This window comes from Lacerta agilis, chromosome 7, assembly GCF_009819535.1.
Source record: "Lacerta agilis isolate rLacAgi1 chromosome 7, rLacAgi1.pri, whole genome shotgun sequence".
In the NCBI taxonomy this organism is placed as follows: domain Eukaryota; kingdom Metazoa; phylum Chordata; class Lepidosauria; order Squamata; family Lacertidae; genus Lacerta; species Lacerta agilis.
Window position 1 is genome coordinate 39,644,026 of NC_046318.1, and position 27,667 is coordinate 39,671,692.

Sequence of the window (27,667 nt, forward strand, 5' to 3'; positions counted from 1 at the left end):
TTAGTACCAACACTCAGGTATTCAGATGAATGTGATTAATCCATTTCACAAATTTAGCCATTGTTGCTTATTATAAGCAGACATAAATGTCAGACTTTCTCTTTATTCCAGAAGCTGACAGCAGGATGAGGCTGCGCTGCTCACCTGACCTCCCTCCAGCTGTTTACCGGGATGGAGTGAGTGAGGGGTGAGGCCATAGCGAGATTGGTGCTGTGTGCTGCTGAAGCCAGTCCAGCACCCTTGCTTGCATGTTTCCACTATGCCGACCTCACTGCTTCCAGTATGTAGAAGTAAGAAAATCCAGAGGGAGATTGTGAGATTGTTTAAGTGCAGAAGCCCCAACCACACTATCTGCTACTGCTTTGGTCCTGCCTTCCTGTATACAGTATTTGGCCTAAGTATGCAAACAAACCTCAGCGACAGCAGCTTTTTGTATTTATAAAGATGAGAAATCAGCCATTGTGAATATTTTTCTTTCCAGTAAGTTCCTTTACAACCTAAAACCTGTATAGCACCTGAAATAAGGGGATCTGAATGTACGCTACCTCCTCCTGCACTCCATAATCTAGCCTGACCCCTTGCAATGCATAAGTCTTTCACCCAGCGTGGGGCTTGAACCCACAACTCTGAGATTAATAGTCTCATGCTCTACCGAAAATTCTTACCAAATGCAAGCACAAGTGGCTATAATGCCACCTTTTTTGTCTTCCCCCACTGTTTACAATCTATCTTGATAAAGAGTTCTGGAGAACATAAAAGCTACACCCCTATAGGAAGAATATAAACCAAGCCTCCGAAAAAGAAAATACAGAGTAGTTTTGAAACTATGATGAGACGTGCGGGGAAAAGATGGCACAGATAATCATTGTCTGAAGCGTGGGCTGGTTTGTAGCCCAGGTCCAAACACATTCATCATTTTGTATCAGACTACACATAAACACCAAACTCTGAAGCAAGCACCACAAAGAAGGGGATGATGGGAGAGGACACCTTCTTTCAGTTCGTTGAAAGGCCTTACGTGGCCAAATATAAAAAAACAAATGACAAGACCAATCATCTTCTGATTACTTATGAAACTGCAATTAGTTAAACTAGTTAGTTTCCATAATACATATCTTTTCATAATAAATTATCCTTTCACAACTATTTCATCAGCAAGACAGCACTAAAAGCTTAATAATACCAAATTAGATATTTTACTTTTCTTTTATATCTTGGGGCCAAGCATTTCAACAATGCTTTCTGAAAATGAAAGGAAAAAATAAATATAAGGGTAGTTTTGTCAGGTAAGATGTTTGACAGTGATTATGGTCCAACAGCATAATAAATGCATTCCTTTGTTAATATTTTTGAAAGATATTTAGGGCCAGGTTCCCTATAGCACAGAACGCTGGGATTTGTATGTAAAACTAACAACATATAATTTTGTTGAAATTGCATTTTAAAAAGCTAGTGTGTTTCATTTAATGGGACCTGCTTGTTCTTATTACAATAGGTTTGCAGAAATTCAGCAGTATTCAGTGTTACATTCTCACTCCTGTTTTTACTCCTGAGTTATAGCCTAGTGGATACTTTTAGTAGCATTCAAATACTGATCTACATACAGTAACTAGACTTACAGGCTTTAAAAATGCAGTGATTTACTAATAACAGAGTGTTGTCTGGAGGCAGCAATGCTTCTGTATACCAGTTGCTGGAAATCACGGGGTGGGGGTGGGGTGGGGAGAGTGCTCTTGTGCTGAAATCCTGCTTGCTGGTTTGCCACAGGCAACTGTTCAGCCACTGTGAGAACAGGATGCTGAACTAGATTACACCAAGAATGCAGGGCAAGTGGTTTTACGTACCTCATATAGGGTGATCACACCATATGTTTGCACTGGCTCCCTCCACTGAAGGAAGATTTTCTCCTCAAACATACTTCCCTGGATAGATTCAAGTGGTACAGGACTTGGAACTAATGCATTTTAAAAAACAAAAAAGGATGTTTAGGAATATGTACTGTCAATTAGAATGTTGCATTTAGATTCTATCACTATAAGAACATGAGCTCCACACTGTAAATGCCGCATTCAGGTTTTTAAATAGTACAGTGGTACCTCGGGTTAAGTACGCTTCAGGTTAAGAACTCCGCTTGAGAACAGAAATCGTGCTCTGGCGGCGCAGCGGCAGCAGGAGGTCTCATTAGCTAAAGTGGTGCTTCAGGTTAAGAACGGACCTCCGGAACGAATTAAGTACTTAACCTGAGGTACCACTGTAATAGCTTATGCACTGGCCATGATAGATCCAACCCATAAAAGATGTGGTCCCTGACAATCATGTCAGTCCTCAGTTTACTTCATCTTTATGCTTCCTTTATCCAACAAATCCTCAAAACACCTATATGCAGTTATGCATATGTCTTATATGGTTTATGCTGGACTGCATAAGCACCCCTAAAATCATGTCTATGCATATTAATGCATTCAGTAAACCATTACACTTAAAAACTCACCGTCTTCATCCGTTTGTACCACAATTTCTTGGCTTTCTTTTCGTCCTTCAGGATTCATAAGAACCAGTTTGACACTGACATTAGTATATGGGGACAGATTAGTAATGGTATGCTGAGGGTGTGAATTGTCTGTGTCCCAGCTCACTTCTTCTCTGACTTGTTCTTGTCCACTAGCTTGGTAGCGGTAATGGACGGTGATATTGTACCTATGGCAACGAGTGACATTGTAGCCAAATGGCTCCCAGGTGATGGTGATTTGCCGGGATTTGATATCGACAACTTCTAGTTTTCTTGGACCACGCATAGGATCTGTAAAAATTAAGACATGCATTTTCATACAAGTGCTTGTATCTGATGTATGGTAGTGAAAGCAAATACTGTTAAGATAATTTTTAAGAAGTATAGGGAAGGAGAAAAGAACATAGGTTCTGATCTACAGAATCTGTACTTGAATACTAGCTTGAACCTGTATATGAATAGTGGCTGGACAGATGACTGACACTGTCAGCATTAATGATACTGGCAGTTTGTTGGAAGAAGGAGTTTAGTCCCAGTCCTCCATCAACATATGTTACAAAATGTATTAACAGACTTGAAACAGCTCCTTTTAAGAATGCAAAGCAAATAGTGTACCAATCATAGAATAATAGAATTGTAGAGTTGGAAAGGAGCCCAAGGCCAACCTCATGCAATGCAGGAATCTCAGCTAAAGCACCTATGACAGGTAGCCATCCAGCCTCTGCTTTAAAAAAAAAAAAAATTCCAAGGAAGGAGACTCAACCACCTTCCAGAGTCCCTTCCACTGTCAAGCAGCTCTTACTGTCAGAAAATTGTTCCTGGTGTTTAGTCAGAATCTCCTTTCTTGTAACATGAAGCAACTGGTTCAGTTGCTACCCTCAATAGCAGGAGAAAACTAGTTTGCTGCATCTTCCATGTGATAGGCATTTAGATACTTGAAAATGGCTATCATATATCTCCTCTTTTCCAGGCTAAACACCCCCAACTCCCTCAACCATATCTCATGAGGCTTGGTTTCTAGACCCTTGATCATTTTGGTTACCCTACTCTGCACACCCTCCAGCTTGTCAATATCCTTACATTGCAGTGCCCAGAACTAGACACAGTACTCCAGGTGTGGTATGACCAAGGTAGAATAGAGCAGGACAATGACTTCCCTTGACTGGGACACTGTTCTGTTGATCTACCTTAAAATAGCATTAACTTTTTTTGCTGCTGCATCACACTGTTGACTCATATAAAGCTTGTGGTCTACCAAGCCCCCCTAGATCCTTTTGATATGTACCACTGGCAAGCCAGGTGTCCCACAAGAAACCTGAACATTTTTCTGTGGGCTCAAATCCAACAACAGACAGACAGCAACAAAAACTGTTTAGCTTTACTATAACAAAGTCACAGTTTGTGGTGAGAACAGTTGTATGACTAGGGATGGAAAAGAAATTCAATACAGTTCACATTTAAAGGTGAATCATACATGCTCCCACTTTCCTAAACAATATGAGAACCAAATCAACATATTTTGAAATTCACACTCATCTGTATTTTGTGATGCAGCTCTCCAACCAAACAATGTTAACAAAAATGCATACAAAACAGGGAAGTGTACATAAAAAAATCAATATATTTGTGAAATAACATGAAAAAATGTATATTTTTTCAACTGCTTGCAAAAGTCAACTGCTTGCAAAAGCATGCACATTAGTCAAAGCTGCACACAAAGATGTAGTTATTGGGAGAAATTCACAGTAAAATACTGATGAATTTTCAGGAAGATTTTTTTTAAAAAAACTTTTTTTGCAAATTGCTGCAGAAATGTTATGAGCGTAATTTGAGATTGGAAAAGTGAGAACCAGAGCAAAACAAAACAAAACTGATTGATCCTTTCATTCCCTATTATGTGCCTAGAGACCTGACCCCAAACTGCTGCCATGAAATGCAAAAGATTGTTTCTATCTATACTGTCCAAAGCAATAAGAGATCACAATTGGAAACTTGAGAAAAAACTTCCATCGTATTATATTATGGGTTCCTTACATATCTGGTAAAAGAAGTCTGTCATCAGTATAGCTATTATACAAATTTAGCTGTAATCTGATTTTTATTTCATATGAGAGTCCTCAACAAGATAAAAGACAATGAGTAGTTTTATCTACTGCTTCGCTTGTTGAAATGCCAAGAAGAGTTTTAATGAGCTAGAAATCTCTTATACATAAACAGATTAATATGCATCTGCCGGCTCATGTTTATTAATCAACATGTCTTAACCAAGAATGTTCTAAACACTTGCCACAAGATTCCATCACTTCTGGCTTCTAATAATTCCCTGCAAGCTTGCAACATTGTTCAAAGATATTTTGCATTTTATCTTAAGTTTGCAGGAAAAGGCACTAAAATCACAAACTATACAGTCGTACCTCGTGTTGCGTTCGCTGCGGGTTGCGAACGGCACGGGTTACGAATGCGCCAAACCTGGAAGTAACGGAACGGATTACTTCTGGGTTTGGTGGGTCGCGCATGCGCAGACACATCAAATGACATCACGCGCATGCACATATGCGCCGAATTGCAACCCGCGCATGCGCAGAGGTGGCACTGCGGGTTGCGGACTGCTCCGGGTGCGAACGGGGCTCGGGAACGGATCCCGTTCACATCTAGAGGTACCACTGTATAGCCTTCAAACCCATGCTCCGTGCTTTCATTAAGATTCTCACTGTTCTAATTACATCAAACTTTTTGACCACAGGCCCTTTTAAACTTCTACTGTCCATTCTGGCTCTCACTTATCCAGTACAAGCAAGCCATCGGTTCTGCAGACATTTACAGAAATCCTAGCACTTAGTACTTGATGGCAGAAAATCCATGGAAGAGCAGACCCATACATGATAGTACCTCTATCTTCGTCCTATCCCTATCACCTCTATTCTTCTGCCTGACTGATCCCCTTCACTCAGGTACCAAGCCTAAAAACAAGATTTCATGAAAATACTGGTTCTGAGCACTAGTTCTGATCCATTCTAAGTGCAGAAGAATTTCTACAGCAGCTCACGCCCTATGAGAGAATGGTAGTGTCCCTGTGCTGTTTGAAGTGTGTCTGAAGACAGTCATGCTGTGTAAGGGCGTGGGCAAAGACATGGGTCAGACCCACAGTGAAATGCATAGAAGGGGATCTTCCTTGGATGCTCGTACTCTGTGGTTAGCAGTAGACCGAGGAAGAGAATGAAGCTGCATGGGCTGGCATTAGATGCTGGAGAGATGAGATTAGCACTGCCAACCTGCCTGTGGTGTCTAATGGAGATGTATGTGAAGGAGTTGTTTATTGAAGTAGGTGCAGGCTCTTTGTTCTGGGAGGCTGGAAAAGGGTGAGGAGCATAGCTGTCCACCTTCCCTGTTTTTTGCAGGAAATTCCCCTATCAGTACTATAATCTAGGGGAATTTGCTGCCAAAAAAGGGAAGGTTGACAGCTATGGTGAGGAGTTGCATTGACTTGCCTTGCTGCTCTAAGCACTAACCCAAAGGAACGGAACTGCTTTCCCCTCTTATTGTTACCTGAACACCCCCATAGTCCCAGCACTTCTCGTGGATGTTTCATAACCTCCCCAGAATAACCTAGAATATAAATTTGCACCAATCCAGATATCCATGCACACTCAGAGATACGCTTGCAGATCTTTAGTACATGGCTTACCCCATTACTTTCAATAGATTTATGTGTTCAAAATAATTCTGTTTCTTCCATTGAAATGAATAAAATCCATACAGGTAAGAATAATCTGCATGCATATCAAACAGCTTGAGCTCACATGAGCTTGCAGTACCAAGCCAAACACCTCCCACTTTCATTCGTGCTTCATATTTTTATTCGCTGCCATAGAACTACTTAGTTTTGTTCAGCTAAAAAAAAAAAAAAAGTTTCTATTGGTTAACTAATGAACCCTAGCAATATCCTTAGTCCACAGAAGGTGACATTTTTTAAAAAAAAGATGGAATTCACTAAAGGCGTATTCTTCCGTTTTGTAACTGAAATATGTGGTTCAAATCCTTAGTTTGTCACTGATTTATATGGGATTGCATAAATAGTCTTTAGTCCAGATGAATGATTCCTGCCCCCCCCAGACAGTCTACTATTCAAGTACTGTCCAGACTCAGACTTGCTTAGTTTTAGCAAGGTTTCTGCATCATGAGCCTTCCAACCATATCATTGGAATCAAAGTAATATGGCTAACACTTAACATATGTGGTGTGCTTTCTTTCACGTGCTCAAAGCACTTTCACATGCATTATTTAATTTTAATTCTTACAACAACTTTGTTATCCCATATTGCAGAGGAATGTAGGGACTGGGATAAAGTAGTTTGCCAAAGGCGGCCTAGTGAATTGCCTAAAATAACCTAGCAAGACAGAGGTGATGTCAGAACTAGGGACTACCTGATTTGAAGATAAGTCTCTGAACCACAATGCTACACCCAGCTCTTAATTAAAAAATGAGACAATGAAATTTTCAAGAAATACAAAAAAGTCATTTATGAGCAATTTCTAATTTTAAAAGAAGTGTGTGTGTCTGTGTAGCGGGGAATAAGCTAGAGATCTCCTGAGAAATAAGCTGTTTCCACAGTATGGCGTCATGGTTAAGCCCAACTGTTCGATGTTTCTAATAGAACCACAAAGACTACAGCAAAACTTTGCAAAGCAGAAACCCTAATGCAACATTTGTTTGCATCAGGTAATGCTGATTATTCTCTGCATGCAGTGGGCCAGTGCCTCAAAATAATCAACCTTTAATGATTTATCAGCTTAGTAACAAGGAAAGTGCAATTTAGCAGTGCTAATCACAATGCAGACCACATTCATTAGGCTTGGGGGGGGGGACCAGTCCTGCCAAAAGCAGTTTACATGCCACAGCAACCGTTTTGTGTGCTACACATAAATCTCACAGGCTTTGGTAATAGGGTAATTAATTATGTTTTCAGAAACACCACATTTATTTTCTCTTCACTTGGTATAATTCGGGGGGAGGGGATTATAAAGATAAGACCCTTACCATTTTGCAACTGCTTGAAAGTCACTGGACTGCAGCACTCCGAGTTACTATAATTGGCCCCGAACGGCATGGATCATATGGCCAATCTGCGCCCAGTGGTTCATGGTAAGAGGGCAGGATTACTTCTCTAAAGAGAGCAACGTCTCTCATGCCTCAGGCTTAGTGTAATACTTCTTTGCGATTCCCCTGATAGTACCGCCAGCATTTTTCACACTGCTCTCTTTCTGCCAGTTCACGCTAGGTATCAAGCAGTGAAGTGAAGTCTGACAGTCGCAGCTCACGACCTTAGGGGCATCCAGTTCCAGCCCCTGGCACTTGAGCATCCCATTTAATCAGTAATCCTGGTGTCTTCGACATTCACCAGTGTTTTTCAGAGAATATAGAGCAAAAACTGACTGATAGGATCAATTTCCATTGCAGGTTCAATTCACAGCTAATTTCTCTGAAACTTCATACTTTACCTCCTATTACTGCTACCTTGCTTTTTCAGAAACTCAATTTCAGAACCTGTGAGAGACGTTTAGGTGTAATTTTAGGATCCTGTCACTGATAATAAAAAACTTGAGATGGGAGCAATGGTCATGCTGCAAGGGATTCTCCCCCACTTCCAGCTGCCTTGTTCATCAAAGGTTGCAGATGCATTTTGAAACAGAATAATAATAATAATAATAATAATAATAATAATAATAATAATCGTTTTTATACTGGCTGGGTTTCCCCAGCCACTCTGAGCAGCTCACAGCATATATCAAAACATAATAAAACATCAAACATTAAAAACTTCCCAATACAGGGCTGTCTTCAGATATCTTCTAAAAGTTATGTAGTTCTTTATCTGCTTGACATCTGAAGGGTTGTTTTTTATTTTATTATGCAGTTCTTATGCAGTTGGATACAGAGCACTGCAAGGGAAGGTTGCCTTGGGCGATAAGTGCTCAGGAGACCTCACCTTCCTGTTAGTTCCTACTCTTCATCAGCATTGCTGCTGATGGAGATACACAAACATGGTTGTTTGATTCAGAAAGTAGTCATCCTTATGAACAGAAGGGTTATATACACATAGAACAAAAATCAGTTCCACTTAAAGTTTGTTCTCTCAGTTAATCCTCCACATTTTTTCCAATATTCAGAAAGTTAAGAATTGCTTTGCTAAAGTTAGGGTAAAAATAAGGAATCAGGAGCTACACACAAATTATATGGTATCTGATAAACAGATTAAATGCTCCATAATTGCATCTCCATACTAGAAAAGGTTTACCATATTTAATTTCTGCCTGCCATCCAGCTATTAAAGGGGCAAGGCATCATTCACTTTATTCCTATATCTGTACTTTATTCCTGTATCTCGTTACAAGCTGTTTCTCTTGGAAGAGAGCAAATCTGTTTGCCAGGGAAGATAAAATGAATACGTTCCTTCTGATTCTTTAGCAATAGTTATTAAGTGACAACACATCCTTAGCAACAGAGCATCTCTGCATCTGACTTAGAAGGTTGCTGCCACTTTTTGCTTTCTAACTTTCTTTACAAATCTTTTAATAATAAAGCTAAGAGTCTGAGCTTTCTGCTGTGGTGGTAGGGAAGGAATGTGAAGATGAACTAGAAATCATTTAAAGTTCTACAGCAAAATTAACTTAATCCATCTTCAGATCACCTGGCAATTAGTTCAGAGATTTTTCAACTAGTTCAGTGAACTTTTCCCAACCAAACTAGTTAATTCCAGCACTGAACAACATAAAGAACTATAGATCTAAAGCTCAGCTACTAGCCAAATTTCTACCAAATGGTGAGAATGTGTATGGAATGGCCTTTCTAAATGGGCAGTCATTATTGATTATTTGCTTCCAGGTTTGTTCAGCATGGCAGTCTTTATGCTTTTGCTTAGTGTTGGCTGCTAGACATGCAGAACTAAAATGAGGGTCTATATTGGTGAGTTGGCAGCTGCTGTCACAAAGGCTCTAATCGCCGAAGGAAGACCAAGTAATGAACTTCCCAATGGAGTGCCTATTGGAAGAGGGGTTTTGTAGGGCTTTGCAGATTCTTCAACTATATTAAATTACTTTCTTTTTCTTCCTCTTAGGTAATGGTGCCTCTCCTGCAAACTGAGGAATAGTAGGCTGAAACTTTGGATATGGATATTATGATTTAACCTAAAGAAGAGTCAATCAAAAGCTGAAACAGAACTGTAGAGTTGGAAGGGATCTCAAAGATCATCTAGTGCAGGAATCTCAGCTAAAGCATCCATGAAAGATGACCATCCAACGTCTGCTTAAAAACCTCCAATGAAGGAGAGTCCACCACCTTCCAAGGGAGTTTGTCCCACCGTCAAACAACTCTTATTATCAGAAAGTTCTTCCTGATACTTAGTCAAAATCTCCTTTATTGTAGCTTGAAGCCATTGGTTCCAGTCCTACCCTCCAGAGCAGAAGAAGGTAGGATAATTCATTCACTCCAATTTCTATTCTCCCATTTCCACGATTATTATTCAGAAGAGAGATAACACCCCTATTCTAATATATGGATAGCAATTAAAGCTTTGAACCTACATTTTTGATCTGGTTCTTTATCCTGGTATCCTTGTATTATCCTTTTGCAAATAAAAGATCGCTGAATTGTGTGTGTCAAGTTTGATCAACTTGGCATACAAAATAAGGCTTTAAAGTTCACAATCCATTTCCACCCCAAACTGGGTCTTTAATGGTGGGGGAGTTGTAGATAGTGGATAACTAGTAGATGTAATTCATATCATGCAGAGCTGTTAAAGATTAACATAGTGGACATTCTGGAGGCATTGCGGAATTAAATGGACTTGTATTTTAACTGTTACCTGTTCAGAATTCATATGAATTCATACTGCTTTACATTTGCATTTACATTACAGTAAAACATTATTTAAACATGTATTAGGAACTTTTTTTTGCTGTTAAAGCATGTTATATAAAAACTGGAGGGAATTAAACAAACAAGAGAGGGTCATTCATTTGGATAACCTAACACAACCTACATTTCATCCCATTTTAAAACAAATTTACCCTTGTGTGGCACCTGATACTCATTAGTATGTTGATAAAAGTTTAGACTATGCTTTACATCTGCAGCATGACAACTCCTTTGAGATTCTGATATAAGATACGGATGCAATGCAAAATACTCTAACAAGACTGAGCCTCTATGGTGCATTAAACAAAAATGTTTTTGCAGTACAAGTAGCAATCGTTATTTGTGTTCTTTCACTGTACATTACAAAGGAACCTTTAGCTTCACCGTTCAAGTAAAAGTCAGATGTCAGCAGGACACATCTGCCAGACATAACATATCACTACACTTCACTAAGCAGGTATGTGGTGGGCTGTTGCACATTCTTGTCATGCCAACATGCTTCCCTAACAGCACAAATGTAAGCAGAACTTAGCCTAAAGAGAAAAGATTTTCATTTTCTTTCTTTTACATTCCTGTAAAGGACTGCTCCAGTATTCTCGGCCACACCATTTTCCCTTTCTTCAGAGCACCTCCCCAATGCTCCCAGGAACAGGTTAGTTGCCTGGCTTTTGAAAAATGTTTGGTTTCAACATTCTGACAGCTTTCAGAAGCAAAGTAGGTGCATGCAAGACATACGAAACAGCAAAACTGAAGAGGCTATTTGTAGAGATGTGCACTCAGATTGACATAAAATCTGATCATGTCTGAGAAAGCATTATTTGGAGTTCAGATTCAGACGTTGAATATTGCCATTTTTTCAGAGCAAGAGATTTAAATCTTAGCATGCTTCCACACAGAGGCAACAATCTAACACAACCGTTAAGCATGTGTAAGCCCTTTGAAATCGATATGCTGAAGCACGCTTAACATTGCATTGGATTGTAGCCAGAGGGTTTTTCGGAGCTTGAGTATATTCATTCGGTGCACTCGAAAGCACCGGCTGCATTTATACAGCTTGAGCAATAACCCATTTGGCCAAATGGCAGAACTAGCACTTCTGCTAGACTACCTGGTCTCCCTTTAAACAAACAGATGGAAGCCGTGCTCTCCAAAACTGGAATGTATGGGAGCAAATAAGCTTTAAAGAGGTAGGACTGTCATCTAAGTAAAAAATAAAATAAAATTCTGATCAGTTAATCATGTGTTACAAGATCCTGGAAAGCCCCTTGTTATTGGGGTTTTTAAAAAAAATATAAATAAAAAAATATAAACACCTAATCAGTGTTTCAGAAAGCCAGTGCTGATGTGATAACTTGTACAATCACAATACACCAAAGTTCAACAGTACTGTACTTCAGTAAACTTCTATAGTACTAGAAATGTTGTGAAATGGTTCCTTCAATTAATTACCACAATCAGAGGGGGGCAAACAAGAGGATGGCATTCATCAATTGGGGGGGGGGGGGGCGGGTTCGAGCACCAATTGGTATAATGGAGGGTAGGCTGTGCTTCTCTACCTTTTTCATGTACTGTGATGAGCAACAGCTTCCATTTCATTTGCCCCTTTCTAGTCCATGGTGATGGGGAGAGGGGGAGGAAGCAATGTTATTTAGCTGGCCACATCTGCACAAACTAATAAAGTTTTGTGAATATTGATTCCTGCATGGGAAAATAGGTCAGAGCATTACAATATGATGTCTGTTCCACGACAGTAGCCCTCTTCAGGCATTTTGTATTGCATGAAAAGTAAACACATAAAAGAGGGTAGTTGGGTTACCGTTTCATCATGCCTGAGTTGAAGGGGAATCATCTGCATCAAGGAGGCTCCTGTACCCATGGAGACTCTCTGCACATTTGAGAGCCAAAAAAAAACCCTAATGCCATAATAAATTTGTTTTGTTATTAGAGTGCCACAACTCTTTGTTGTTTTTCCTGGAAATCTTTAACCAAGTTTGAATATCAGCTTGATGAGCATCTTTATTACTTTTGAGCAAACGCAACGCTTTGAGTGAGCATTCAAGACTAACACCAAAAAGCATAGCTTCATAAATTGTATATTTAAGCCACATTTTTTTTAAAAACTACAACATGGCACCATCTTCTTATATTTGTCTCTGCACAAGCCTGTTGCATGTATTCACATGGGACAAATCCTAACCCCACTTACTTGGAAATAAATACCATTGACTGCACTAGCACTTAATTCTATGTTAGGATGGTTATGAGACACGGTTAGGATTGTGCTGTTGATACTGTTTACTGAATCTGTCAATAATTCCCTTCATAAACCTAAACACTTTTCCTTCTTTTGTTTTCTATCAATCAAAATTATCCGGACAACAATATAGCTTAAATTTGAACCATATATACTGACATTTTACAGCTGTATTTTAGAGGGTGACATGCAGTATTTAAATTAAAAATAGGAATAGGAATGAATTTATTATTCAGTGTTGCTCTTCAACTACCGGTACTTAGATTGCTTGCCTATTTCTCCATAATGGAAAATAGGTATTATTTTTTTTAAAAAAGCAACAAACTTATGAATATAAACAAAATTATATTCCAAATTTGTGAGACATTTTTGTTGCTTGTTTAACATGACATACCTAGCTATTCAGTACTCACTTTATAATAACCCCCTTTTATTCCCAAATCTACTTAGCCATCAGCCAGTAGCAAGGAAAATGCTGGTGATAGTTTTTACAACCACACATTAGTTTTACATTACTTGACAGGCTAATTCTAGAGAGTTCCAAAGACAGACAAGCATGTGTTCTTACTATTTTCTTCCTTGGTCTTGAAAGGAGCATGAATTGAACTGAATGGGGGGGGATATGGGAGTGCAGGCATGTATTTTTCATTTCACACTTATGTCAGTGTGAGTTCACCCCAAGTGCATTCCAGGTGCAGTGATGAAAATGCAAATCTATAAGAAACACAAGCTTCTAGTAATTATCCTTCTGCACAGATTAGGAATAGCACAATTAGGGAGTTTACCCAGCGCTAGATATTTTGTTATGTCTTCACTGTGCACAGGAGTTGTAGTAGTTAAGCTCCCCGCAGAACATAGCTAGGAGTGTGCTGGTTTAAGGCATGCAACTACAGCAGAGGCATCATTCTAACCAAGGAGTGCACAAAGGTGGAGAGCAGACGAAAGGAAAAGAGGCAAAGCAGCATTAGGATTGCAGCAATACTTGCCCACCGCCCCTGAAAACTAGAAGGGATTGTCATTCCATTGATTTGTTTGAATTCAAGAGAGAAGACTGCATGGTAGCATGAATCTATGTTGGAAGAAGAAATGTCACCAATTAATGCTACTCAACAGCGAAGAATATGATACTTAAAATTCCTCTTAATCCAACATGTGCAATCAACCTTAAAGAGCTGTAGCGTGGAATTGATTTAGATAATATAACCCCAAAATGCCAAAAACTAATAATAAATGGATAGGATTCCCTGGATTAGCTTGATAAAAGAAACCTTGAATGTTAAGATGTGTGGATATTACAAGGTAGTAGAATATGCCGATTTCCTTTCTGAGCAGTTATCATTTTATTGATAATGAATGAGGATTTTATTGAAAATGAATGAGGAAGAACAAATCTGAAAATCTCTTCTAGGCCAACGATTTCCCATTTTGCCAGCATGCATGCAGTTCCCAGGACCCCTTAAAATACTACAGTTCCGTGTATTCTTGGGAAGGGTGTGTGTATTGTGCTGTGCTGTATGCAGTGTATATGCAGCCTTTATCTGCAAACCCCTAATTTCAGCACCAGTTATGGACTTGGTCTCAGCCTCTGTTTCCTTTTAAAGCTGAAAGCAGAAGAGCTGATGAACCAATATTAAAAGCCAGTGCCTGGTAACACTGTGGGACCACTGTCATTACCTTATTTAATGATACAGCTTAGCCAATGAGTACTGATATATAACGCTAAACTCTTTTAACTGGTTGAGGTACCAAAAGATTACACAATTTAATTGTTCTGAAAAGTTAGCTCACTACAGCAGTCTAAGAAGGTAAACAGAAACTAGAGTGGATTTTCCCTCCTAATCTGGTGAGCTGTATGGTAGACCATCACACCAATATCTCACAAATGTGAATATGGAAAGTCTGAATTGTGTTTCCTATTTCATTTTACCCTGGCCCACACCCCTACAGATCCCTCCATACTATCAAGAAAGTCCTTTCAGAACACAGCTGGGGAAGATCATACCTCTTCATATAACCTTCCCACACTATAACGTGAGGAGATGATTGGGCACCTATATTCTCCCTGACATGCTTCCTTTCTACAAGCAATGATTTTTTGTGACATGGGAGAACATTCAACCTGTGATACCCCATGTATCATGTACTTTTCCCTCAACATGTCCATCAAGAGTGAATGTGATTGGATGCATGTACCCAAGAGGGAGACACAGTACCACATATTCAGAGGACTAGAAGGGACAAACAAGTTATTGTCAACCTCCTACCCTAATACAGATGCCTCTGAAAATTGCCTAATTAAGCTACAGTAAAGATCCTGTATGTACTTTGGGTGCCTCATCAATCTGGACTACATGTGATCTGTATCTGTAAGTCCAGTAATTTCACATTTGTATCTCACTTAAAAAAACACACACTATAGTTTAGAATAAAGTTCATTCCAGCCTGATGTTATGCTCCCTGCCTCCGTCCCCCCATTTTGAAAGAAAACTAAAATTACTTCTATAAAGTATATAATCATTTCATTGTGATACAATTTATTCAGTTTCATGGACAGTATTTTACTAGGAAACTAGAGAAAGTACTCCTTTTGCATTTGTAACATTGTTTTATAGGAAGCTTTTATGGTCTTATATTAAGAATAGTGCTTATTTTTCTCCCAGGCAATTAAAACGAATATAGTAATAGTACACTGAATGGGTACTAAACCCAGTGCACTATTACTATATGATTCTAAATTCTGCTTATTAGTATAATATTTATACAACCAAGACTCAATGTTTATAGACAACCAAATCCTGCTTTATGATCATATAGGTTTTAAAACTTGGCTGCTAGCGAAACATAATTTCTAAACAAATTATGCTTACCAGGGGCAAAAACCATTTCATTCAGCTGCACTTAATCAGAAATGTGCTTATGATATTCATAATCATGTTTCATTAATAGCAGGCTATGAAACTTAAACAAAATATTTATAGGATATTTTTATCAACATTAATTGCTCTTGTCATGATTCTTAACATTTTTGGAACCAACATTATAAGGTGTTTAAACCAAGTAAATTTTCAATTTGTTTATGTGAATCAATCAGAAATTTCTTTGTTGTACATCTATGTACCTGGATCTGTCATACAACATGAACAGTATTTGGGTGTTCCCCTGTCTAATCTACAAATCTGCCACACAACACTACACAGCATTCATTTATTTACTACATATGCATCCTGCTTTTCTTCCATCATGGAACTAAAAGTGCATTCAGACACAGAGATTATTATGGTAGTTTCTTGGTCATAATGCTAGCATTTCTCTCCCAGTTTCTAAGATTCCTTTTACACTGCATTGCCTGCTGTGTTGTGAAACTGAGGCTTTTTGAATGATATACTGTATTGCCATACCAGATTTCATTCATACCAGTGGGTGTGGTGTGCTGACACAACAGCAGATGTCATTGGACACATTACCACATTTTATGCACATGTAAAGAGCCTTTTCTGTAGATCTGTGGGAAAGAGTGTTCCCTGGGTATAAGGGTTTGATTACAATGCAGAATTATCTCCCCACACAAGATGTTATTACTCTCAAAGGGGACGTGGGTGGCACTGTGCTCTATACCATTGCTCTGTCCCAGTTTCTGCCAACATAGCAGTTTGAAAGCATGCCAGTGCAAGTAGATAAATAGGTACCGCTGCGGTGGGAAGGTAAATGGCGTTTCCGTGCACTCTGGCTTTCGTCATGGTGTTCTGTTGCACCAGAAACAGTTTAGTCATGCTGGCCACATGTCCCGGAAAGCTGTCTGTGGACAAACGCCGGCTCTCTTGACCTGAAGCAAGATGAGTGCCTCTCCCCATAGTCGCTTTTGACTGGACCTAACCATCCAGGGGTCATTTATTTTACATTACTCTCACAGAAAAATGTAGTAGAGATTAGAAGTGGGGTTGGTACACATACAGGTACACTGATTTCATCCAAATCAGAAAAAAGCAGCTCCCCCCCCCCAAAAAAAAACCCTCTCCAAACGGGATCAGGAGCCTGGTTTCTGATACAGTGACAAACTATGGTTTACTGCATCCATAAATTCTTTGAGAAATCATGGCATGAAAGGGAAAAAAGAAGAAAAGACGGGAATGAGGAACAAGTGCACAAGCTTGAGTCTTGCTTAAGCTGATGCATGTAGTCTTCTTTGGCAATCACTCACAGCTGAGTAATATTGTCTTCCATAAACACGGTTTTAAAAGTGAGTCCATAAGTTACTGTGGAGGCCAATTCTGGATCCACACATCCTTCCACAGTGGGGACATAGGTTTCCAGTTGGGATTTGATCATGGTGAGGATTTTCCAGGCGTGACTTCCTCTTAATGCATTTCTCCCTTTCATCCTGAGTTTGAGCGTCTTCAAAGTCCATGATGCTTTTGGTAAAGGCTGTTCTCCAATTGGAGCACTCGCAAGCCAGTGTTTCCCAGTTGTCAGTGTTTATAATACTTTTTTTTTTTTTTTAGATTTGCCCTGAGAGAGTCTTTGAACCTCTTTTGCTGACCACCAGCATTACGCTTACCATTTTAAAGTTAAGAATAGAGTAGTTGCTTTGGAAGATGGTAATGCATGTAGTACCAAACCATGGCTTGGTATTACATCTAAATGGGCTAATGAGATGAACTGCACTTGTGCTGTTTATTATTGTCCAAGAGCTATCTCTTGTAAAATTCAATTCCATTTGCTCTGAAATGCAGTTCTTTATAATATTTTTAGGCAAGCTACATTACCTGTGTAACTGCGATGGTGACTACAATACAATACAATACAACACCTTTATTGGCATAAATAAGACAACAAACGTAAACCCTCTGCATAAAATTCTAAGACATAAGATGTAAAAGATCTTTGACAACTGCTATTATTCAGGCCAGAGCGCCCCAGATTTTACTTCAAAAATCCTGGTCAGAAATTGTGCCATTACTCTAGTGACTTCAGGAGAATCATCCCTCAACAAGAACTGGACTACGAGTTGTTTATTAGAGGGGGCCCTGAGCCATAGAGATGACATCGAAGAATCTTCACGAAAGGTATTAAAAAGGGGGCAGTCCAAAACCATGTGGTCAATAGAATCAGGTACATTCTGACCACAAGAGCAGAATCTGTTCTGGAAAGGGGTGAGTATTAACCTTATGGTCAGAAGCCTCAGGCAGCTGACTTACCAGTCTCCTTGATTTGTAGTGTCAAATGGGCAGGGAAAATGTAACAGGGCCTTTGTCACTTTCAGCCAGGCATCCTTACTGCCATGGCACTTTGCCAGCCATGCATAAGAAGGGGGCAAATCTGCCACCAAGGAAGCCAATGGAAGGCTTTGGCTGGCTTTCTGGCAGGTGAGTCCTGGCAGCATAGCCAAGCAGACATGTTGAACTCTTTGATCTGCTTTGCTTCTAGAGCTAAGAAGGAATTTTACACATAGACTAAAGGACTAAATGCTCTGTGGGGTTTTCTGCCTTCCTCGCAGCAATACTTTTACATCTCAGTTTTGCATTACATGTTTGTCATAACTATTGTTAGGCATCCAGCAGAACTCACAGTGGGATCAAGTTGAGTTTGGGGCATTTTGCATACCCTTGGGGAATCCCTTTATGGGATCTTGGTGGGCTGCTATCTGCCAAAGCCTAGCTCGGCAGCTGTCAGGCATCAACAACTCCCATTCCTTCATTAGTTCACAACATGGTGGGACCATCAAACTTCAGGCCAAACCTCACTTTCAGGTGGGCCCAGCAACTCTGGTGGGCCCTGGACATCAGCCAGCATGTGGGTTGCTCGGTAGAAGCATCCTGCCCTATGCCTTGTGAAACATATTGCTTTGTAACCAAATAAAGTTGTGGTCTCGGTTAAAACCCATTATCAGTCTCTCATTCATTACTCTAGGGCCTAATGCCTTCTCTGTGGGTAGGCCGACAAGAAAAGTTCCCTAGCAGACTATGAACTTGAAGTAGTGAATTACACTGACATAGTTTACATTTGATATACAATTCAAAAGTAGCAAGTGGTTAATTGGCTCTGTACTGTATATGCATTTAGAAGGTGTGAACGGTAAGATGTGTTAAAATTTCACTCAGGCTTCAACAAAGAGTGTACTAGTAGACATACATAAAATATTTTATTTTAGCCTAAGGCAGCCTACCACAACCCCCATTCTGGAAAAGTATTCCTAACATCTCATTTGAGCTTTCTCTATTCACCCAGTTAACAAAGAATCAAGAAAGAACATCTGAAAATACTCTCAAGGCTCTCTATCAATAGAAGCAGCATGCAGACTGAAAATATTCTGTATTTTTCTCTTAGAACAAAACACACTGCTCATCCACAGTAATTGGTTAGTTACTATACCACTCCATGCAATACTGAATCACTCATGTGTGTTTGTGCGCTGTTTCTTCCAGGTATACGTCTGTAATTTTGGTATACTAGGATTCATTTCTCCAAAAGAATCCACATATTCCCACACATTAGGTCAACAAATACCCTTTCTTCCATGCTTCTTCAGCCTTTCACAACAGAACTTCCATACCCATAACATCCCTCACCTCAGACCACTACCTTAATTCCCTCCATTTCACCTTTCTTTCCACTTATTTTTTACTGCCTGCTTGAGCCCCCTAAGTTTCCCTACAAACTCCTCTCATCCCTCTCTTCTTTTATTTTAAAGGTGGCTTTTGCCTGAAGTTTGTAGTAGTCCGCCCCCCCATGTTGTTTGTTTTATCTATATTTTTGCTGTTGTTGTAAATTAGTTTGGGCAGCCAGATAAGATGTGTGTTGAATATACGAAGCAGCACACACCTAATTAAGTCACATTATTACTTAGCATGCAGGGCTACAACCTAAGGATATAAAAGAGGAATTATATTAACAAATATAGAATCAACCCTCTAGAAAACAGAATGGATGTCAGAATATGTATGGGCAAAAGCATTGTGTTGTGCCTCATAGTGCCTGCTTATAGTGTGTGAAAAAATTAATGTGTCACTTCTTAAGGTACAAAAGAAGATGCTGAATAAACAATGGGAAGCTTACTAACTTCACCAAACCAAAGCAGAAACACTAATTAACCCATTGTTCCTGATGTTAAAAGATGAGTAGTTGGGCCATTGTGTTACAACCAATTCACCAGGTTATGATCTAAAGACATCTATAATCTTAATATGAATGCTATTCTGAAGATCTGGATGCAACATTTCAAACTAATTGTTATGATGAAAAAAGTTCTAACTGGAAGTGTTTCTCCCAGCCTCAAGAGAAGAAGTGTTAGCTCTTTTCGGTTAAATAGATGTATTTGGGGGTATGGAAAAATAAGCACACCAAGTTCAAAAAATTACAATACTCAAGGGACTGAAAAAATTGTCATGGATTAAAATGCTTTTAAATCAACAAACAATTGTTATCTTCATTCAAGCTGCTTTCAAGACATCAGAAAACTTCTGCTACAAATTCAATCTCAAATGAATCTATTTCAAATGAAATAAACTCACAGATACAAACAAGGAAATTGTAAGTGATATGATATAAATCTGTGGCACAAACCTTGCAACCTTTAAGCAGAGGCTGGCCATCTGTCACATCCATAAATCTAGGAACAGCTATAGAAATGCAAAATCAAATAACTCTACAATTGCAGAGCTGGAAAGTAACGCAAGGGTCATCTAGTCCAACCCCCTGCAATGCAGGAATCTCAACTAAAGTATCCATGACAGATGGCCAGCCTCTGCTTAAAAACCTCCAATGAAGGAGAGTTCACCACAATCTGAGGGAGTTTTCTTTCTTTTTTACTTTACAAAGTTATTATTGTGCTTCACCACATCTTAATCTATTACACCATTTGTCTCTTAAGACAGAATATGTATAAAATTCATCCTCGTTTATCAGCTGGTCTAATATTAATATACCCAAATTCACCCACCTCTTCCATACGACCATTTCTTTTCTGATTTTTAAAGATCAGTTTCCCCACAAAGTCTTTTTGTTGTGGGAGAAAAGGTCAAATTTATATTTTTTGAGACATGTGGTGTCATATTGTTTGAACTGATGTTATTGTTTCAATAGCATCTTGAGTATTAATGTATTTAGATCCACGTGCCCCCCATCTTTCTAAATGTGCTACATAGGAATATTCCAAAGTAGTCCAATTTGGACAGTTGTTTTCAGTTGTGAGTCTCCAGAATTGTGTACCTGACAGTAAATATGCTTGGTGATACAATTCTGGGATCCCAAATCATCCTTCATCGGTATTTGCATTTTTTTCATAGATATTCTTGAAACTGAAGAGCCCCAAAGGCAACTTGAAACAAAGATTTAATTTCATGGAATTATTAGCTCGGTATGTGAATTATATCTCTTAAGATATAAACTAGTCTAGGTATTATGTTCATTTTAAGAGCATTGACTTTCCCCCACAGGGTCAGGTTCAATGACTCACATCTGTCAATATCCACTGCTACCTCATGATATATTTTGTTGATGTTTAATTACGCAAATTTAGGTAAGTCTTGTGGTATTAATATGCCTAGATATTTAATGCTGTCTATGCAAATACAAAATTGGTATTGTTTAAACAGTTGAACCAAAAAGTTATTTCCTATTAACATCAACTCTGATTTGGGCCAGTTTAGTATATCCAGAGATATTGCCAAAAACATCTATATTTTGCATTAATATTGGAACAGTACTGTGAGGTTTCGTGATAAACAGAATATCATCTGCAAACATTACCAATTTGTATTCAAGTGAGTTATGAATTACAGCAAATATTTCCTTATGCTGTCTAATAGTACACGCCAGAGGTTCCAAAAAGATATTAAAAAGGAAAGGCAAAAGTGGACCTCTGGATAATATGAAAGGTGCAGACATTATGCTGTTTGTCTTAACTCTAGATGTAGGAGAGCAATATAATATGTTTATTCATTTTATGAAGTCTAATGGAAAAACCAAATTTTTGTAGTACTTTTTGCATGTATTGCTTGTGGACCTTATCAAAAGCTTTTTCCGCATCTAGAGATAGTATAGCTAAATCTCCACTGTTCCTGTTTAATCTCAGCTAAAGCATCCATGACAGATGGCCATCCAGCCTCTGCTTAAAAACCTCCATGTCATCTAGTTTGTGTCATTTTACTGCATTTTCTAAAGCACCTTTGGCAGCATTTTAATTACATTATGTTGATATTAAGAAAAGGAGGTGGGCATTGAAGTGGCTAAATAGTACAAGCACTAATTGAAGTTGTATCCCATTTGTAACATCCTCCACTCCAAATTTGTGGGAATACACTTCGTGGGTGCGCTTGCACCTACAATCGTTTATACCTGTTTAATGTCAATTATGTGCACTATTTAATGTATACTTCCGAGTAAAAGTGAAAGTGAAAGTAGGATCCAGTGGGCGACTTGCCGCTGAGATCCCTCCGCTAAGACTTTTAGGCTCCAAGGTTTAAACTTGTTAATGGTCAGTTAATCTGCTTCCCGCCCTTTTCAAGGGCAGCAACAGTGTTCTGATTGGTAAAAGTATTGATCATGACGTTGTCTGTTCGTTGTCAATAAAAGGCTGCGGCTCCCCGTGTTGGGCAGATAGTTAGGTTAAGTCGGGAGAGATAGACGGTCTTAGACCGTGGGTTATTTGGGCTGGTTGGGGGGTTGGTTGGGGTTGAAGAGTGTACAGGAGGTAGAAAGGGTTAGATCGCGGAAGAATTGGCGGTAAAGGTCTAGCTAGCTTAAGAAAGGGTTAGATCGCGGAAGAATTGGCGGTATAGGGTCAGCTAGCTTAGATAGTCTTAGAATGGGCAAGCCCAGAGAGAAGAAATAGCCTACGCGGGTCAGCCAAAGCCATCAAAAGAAACCATGGTTGTCTGTCTTCATTTCATTTCAGTTTAATTTTTGCAGTTTATCAGTACTTAATTTGGCCGCAGTTTTGGCCACCCTTTATTTGGGTACTTTTCTTAAGGGAACAACTTAGGAGGTCGCAAGTGCCTGCAGGTACATCTTCGAGGCACTTATTCATCCGAACAACTCACGCATCCTTCAGATTCAGCCTGGCGGACAACCTTCTTCACGGCGCGGTGTGAGTTAAGCTCCGGAATTACCGGCCGTCCCATCCGCAGGCTTGGCCAGCGCCCGTGCAAGGACGCACGTGAGATGCTGGCCACAGATCCCCCAGCAACTGGTATCCCGTGTGCAGTTGACCTTGTCCTGCACGCGGGAAGCTCCAGCGAAGAATCCCCGCACAAATTTAAGGAACAAGTGTGCCTCAGTTGTACAGATTTGCATGCAAAAGGTCCCAGGGCTCTACCACTGGAATTTCCAGGTAGAGTTGTGAATATCCCCTGTCTGAAACCCTAGAGACAATATTGAGCTAGATGGGCCAACAGACCAACTCAGTATAAAGGATCTTCCTATTTTCCTAAACGACTTCACACATTTATAATATACAACTCCATTTGAAACCTTACAAAGGAAACAATAAAAACCACAAAGGAAAAAGAGCCATTGGGGAGAGGTCAGGGAGTATGGAAGATGACAATAATGAACAGGTTGAAAACACAGAGACTGAACTCAGAAAATTCACCACACAAATAATGATTCAATCCTTTCAACGTGTTGAAAGGAGAAAGCACATTTTCCTTACATGCATTCTTTAAATAAAATAACCAAATTAAAAAAGTATACCAACAACTGCATTTTAAACTACTTTACACTTTTCGCAAACTGTTCATCTTGTACCGATAGAAGAGGAAGAAAAAGATGAGTGGCTTTAAAAATTCAAATACTGTATAAGAATGCTTTCATTATATTTTACACATTAATTTTATATTTTTACACATATTTTCACTTGCTGGCTTGCACTTAATGTACATTAAGCCTGCTTAATTTTTCATACTGATGATTTCTACTGTGATACTAGATTATAACGCCCCATTCTTTTTTAAACATACGATTACTTAGCTCTCACAAGGAGAAAAATTTTGTAAATTTGCCCAGCAGAATTCAAATATTCTTCAAAAAGCACTGTGTGCATTAGTAAAGACCCATGCTTTTTAAAATTACCTTTCAGCTAACAAGATATGAGTGGAACATACTACAGTGACATTAATTCAGTCAAAAGCATAATTTCATGTGAAAAAATAGCACAACTATTTTCACTTATAGGGCATGATTCATCTACTGTAACTAGCTCTATGCAAGGACTTCCACAGCTTGGCGCTCCTCCACTCACCCCTCCACACCTGGCAAAACTGACCTGGGGGTTCAGGAGAATCCCCAGAGCAGCATATTGATTGTGGCTATGTTTGCCACTCCATTTGAAAGAGGGTGACAAAAAACTTATAGCAGGGCAGTGTTGGTGGTGGGTGATGGTTATTTCTTCCCCAGAATTCCTCACTAAATGATACCATGACATAACATAATGTCGTTCTAAGGATATTTTGGGGGAAATCTTTCCCTCTCCCTCTCTTTCACTGGCAACTTTCCCTAGGAAACCCCATCACTGTGCTAGGTAAAATGACATCAAGTGTCCAATGTCCATGAGACCAGTGATTTCAGAACGTAAAGAGTAAAATGTACAGCAAATCAATAGGAGAATAGATAAATATTTTAGAAAGATTCAGTTTTCAAATGAGTTTATTTCATAGTTCTTCGTTTCTCCACTGTTTTTAATACTATAGTCCTCAATATAGAAAAGAATGCTGTATTTTCCATTTTGTTCCCTTTGAAACAGATTGTGAGATCTCATTTGGTTTGAATATAGGTGGTAGGATAAACATAACCTGCTGTAATGTTCCTAACAAAAGGTCCAGCTCAAAAGGCCACTGAGATTGTATTATCATGCAACATAATTGGAGACATAGAAACTTGAAGATAGGTAAGTTGGTTTGTCACTGACAGCATAAAGCAAAGCAAGAGACACACTTTCTAAATTATAGGAATTCAATGACGTGAAAATTTTCCTTCCACAAACTGGATGCTTTAAAAATTGGATTAACAATCCAAATTTAGTAAACAAAATTATGAGATTATGGGTTTGATGATGGGTTGCTTTTTCTATTGAAAATTGATACCAAACACTATTGCCATAGCTATATTAAGTGTATAGTAATCTGCTCCACAGTTGCTAGTATGAACATCTTGAACAACTCGCTAGAATTGTTGTTGTTTTTGCCATTGTTGTTCTTACTCGAAAACACTTTCACCCCACGTTTACTGCAAATAACTTGGCCAATGGGGGCAGCGATCTCCCCGCCCTCAGAATCTCCATGGAAACAGCATTACATCATAATGCAGCATTATGTACATGGGGGCTGTTTTCCCAGGAATGTCTCTGGACTACAGAGCTGGGACATCTCAGTTGGCTGAGCATGAGACTCTTAATCTCAGGGTTGAGGGTTTGAACCCCATGTTGGGCAAAAGATTCCTGCATTGTAGGGGGCTGGACTAGATGACCCTCGTAAACCCTTTCAATTCTATGATTCTATGATTATACTGAGGCAGACAAATCACTGCTTGATGTGGTGGCAAAGTGTGTGTCTGTCTGTGTGTGATTTAAAAAAAATAACAAAACCCTCGGCCATATTGTCTTTCCATGTAAGATTGCATCCCTCAAAATTGCTGGGATTTGCCTAACCTATCCCTAAGGTTGAGAAAAATCTCTCCTACTTTCATAGGAGACAAAAGAGCCTACAAAAGCAGAGAGGGGGATATTCAACCTAGCTTTAACTTAAGTTCGCAGCACATTTACCCAGGAATAAGTTTTATTAAATTCAATATGCCTTACCAATGCTTTTTGTGTGAATGTGAATTTAGACGTCAGTGTTTGTAAACCTTAGTTTGTTTGAAATCTCAAATGAAGTAACTGGGTAACACCATTTAAGAGTTTAAGATCTTAGTAGTAGAATAACTCTGAATCCCATGTTAATTGTACTAAGTTTTCTGAAGAAAGAGTGCAGGAAGAAAAAGAAAAATTGTTGTGCTTTTTTCGGGAAAACTCCTCCCCAAAGTAGTGATTTTAACCTTTTTGAGCTGTTTCTGCTGCTTTTTCCATCATGTTGCCATACACCCAGATTTCCCCTGACATTTTGTTGATTCGGCAAAATTCCCTCGAATCCATTTTTACACCCAAAACCAGGACATGTCAGGAATTCTCCTGACATGAATGGGAAAGGCTATGCATACAACAATAGATTACAGCATGCCAGTAATGATGGTAAATTTATTCCCCACCCACCCACACTTTTGGCCAGATCCCAGACTGCCTCACATATCCTTAAAAAAACAAGTTTCCTTAGGCTTGCTGTCTAAAAGACACAACACAAAGGGGATTGGAAGGGAGGAGGAAACAGATATTCTAATTCTACTAATTATAATTTGGGGAAACCTCACTTTAGAAGCATGACTGAAATAATCAACACTTGTGTCATTTGGGTACCAGGTGAAAACTCACCTGGGCTCTTTTGGGTTATTAGGAATTTTGTTGCTCCATCACTGTTTTAAGATGCAATATTTTCAACTGCAAATTCTGTTGAACTGATTTTATTGCAGCATTGTTTTACTGTTTTATTGTATTACAATCTGCCCTGTGATCATATAATAAAGGGCAGACTAGAAATCAATCAATCAATCAATCATTGCTAACTATGTGAAGATAAAACATCCCAAGAGAATGTGAGACTCTAATAACTCACATGTCAAAATGACAAGGACATTCATTAGTTTAAGGCCAAAAAGGCATTTCGTTCCTTAACTGAGGATTCATTATCACTTTCTTTTCCTACTACACTACAATGACATATATATAATTGGTATAAGGGTAAGAAAGTAATGTCATTCTTGTTTTCAGAATGCCAGATTCTGTCATAAACTTATTAGAATTTAATTAGCTCTGATAAAAATTAAAGTGGAACAAATTCACATTGTTTCCAGTGCATGACTGACAGTTATAAATAAAGCACATTTCATGAGCTGCAGCATTTTTCAGTAGCTGAATACTGCATAGAAATTCAAACGAGGTGTTTAAACAGCTTACTCCAGAGTGCTACAAGAGAAAACACTCAAGAAATGAGTGGCTTATAGGCTAATGCTCCATGTTTCTCCAGATTTTTTTTTAAAAAATGTAACTTACTTTTGCAATTAACCATATTAATATGTAAATGAGGATGTTTGGGGCCTAATTCTGCCTGGATACAAATTTGCCAGGAGAAAAAATGATCCCCACTATCAGACTTGTTGGTCTAGGCAGGGCCGTCTTGCTATAGGGGCTGGGTGGCGCGGTGCGCCAGGGCCCCGGGCCCCCCAGGGGCGCACCTGCGAGCCCGCCGGCATACTGGGCGCCCCTCCCCAACCTGCCCCTGGAGCGCTGGGAAGGGCGTGCAAAGCCCCGCACCGCTCCAGCGCCAGACCTCTCATCCCCCGCTCGCCCCCCCCGAGGGGCGGCCAGCGCGGGAGGGAGGCGGGCGGAGAGGCGGCATGCCGGGGGCGCCGAGGGATCGCCGCACCACAGCGGCTGATCCCTCTAAGACGGCCCTGGGTCTAGGCAGCAGTATGTCCCAGGTTTCCAAACTGCATGGATGCCTTAGCTGCATGGCCGAAGGTTCCCCTTACTACAGCCATGTCCATGTGCACTGAATGCAAGGATATCAGGGGCAGGGCAAGCCAGCATGTGCAACCTGGGGACCTGGTCTAGTTAGGGCAGTCCTGTGATTCAACAAGTGAATGTTAATTACGAAGAAGGCAAAGGAAACCACAAGTAATGTCTGCTTTACAGAACCTCAAAAGGACATCCTGTGTACATACTGATTCTGCCTGCAGTGCCGCAAGAATAAAACCTGTTGAAACATGTTGTGTATCATGACTATACACAATGTTAGGTATATTGCTAATATTTGAGTAGATTTTTATTTTATGAATCTGCTTCATATGTGTGATTCTTACTTTTCTTTCTTAACCCAGTTATGGAGAATGTCTCTGACTATGCATG

General features: G+C 39.5%; 1 protein-coding gene across 19 annotated transcripts in view; it reads right to left on the minus strand.

The window, feature by feature from the left end:
* PTPRM (protein tyrosine phosphatase receptor type M) overlaps positions 1-27,667 on the minus strand; it is a 395,593-nt gene that overhangs the window by 182,295 nt on the left and 185,631 nt on the right. For all 19 annotated transcript variants that reach the window (XM_033154926.1, XM_033154917.1, XM_033154915.1 and 16 more), the window contains exons 8-9: positions 2,492-2,800; positions 1,845-1,954 (exon numbers count right to left, since the gene is read on the minus strand). In XM_033154926.1, the coding sequence (XP_033010817.1) occupies positions 1,845-1,954; positions 2,492-2,800 (419 nt within the window). The remainder of the gene's footprint in view (positions 1-1,844; positions 1,955-2,491; positions 2,801-27,667) is intronic.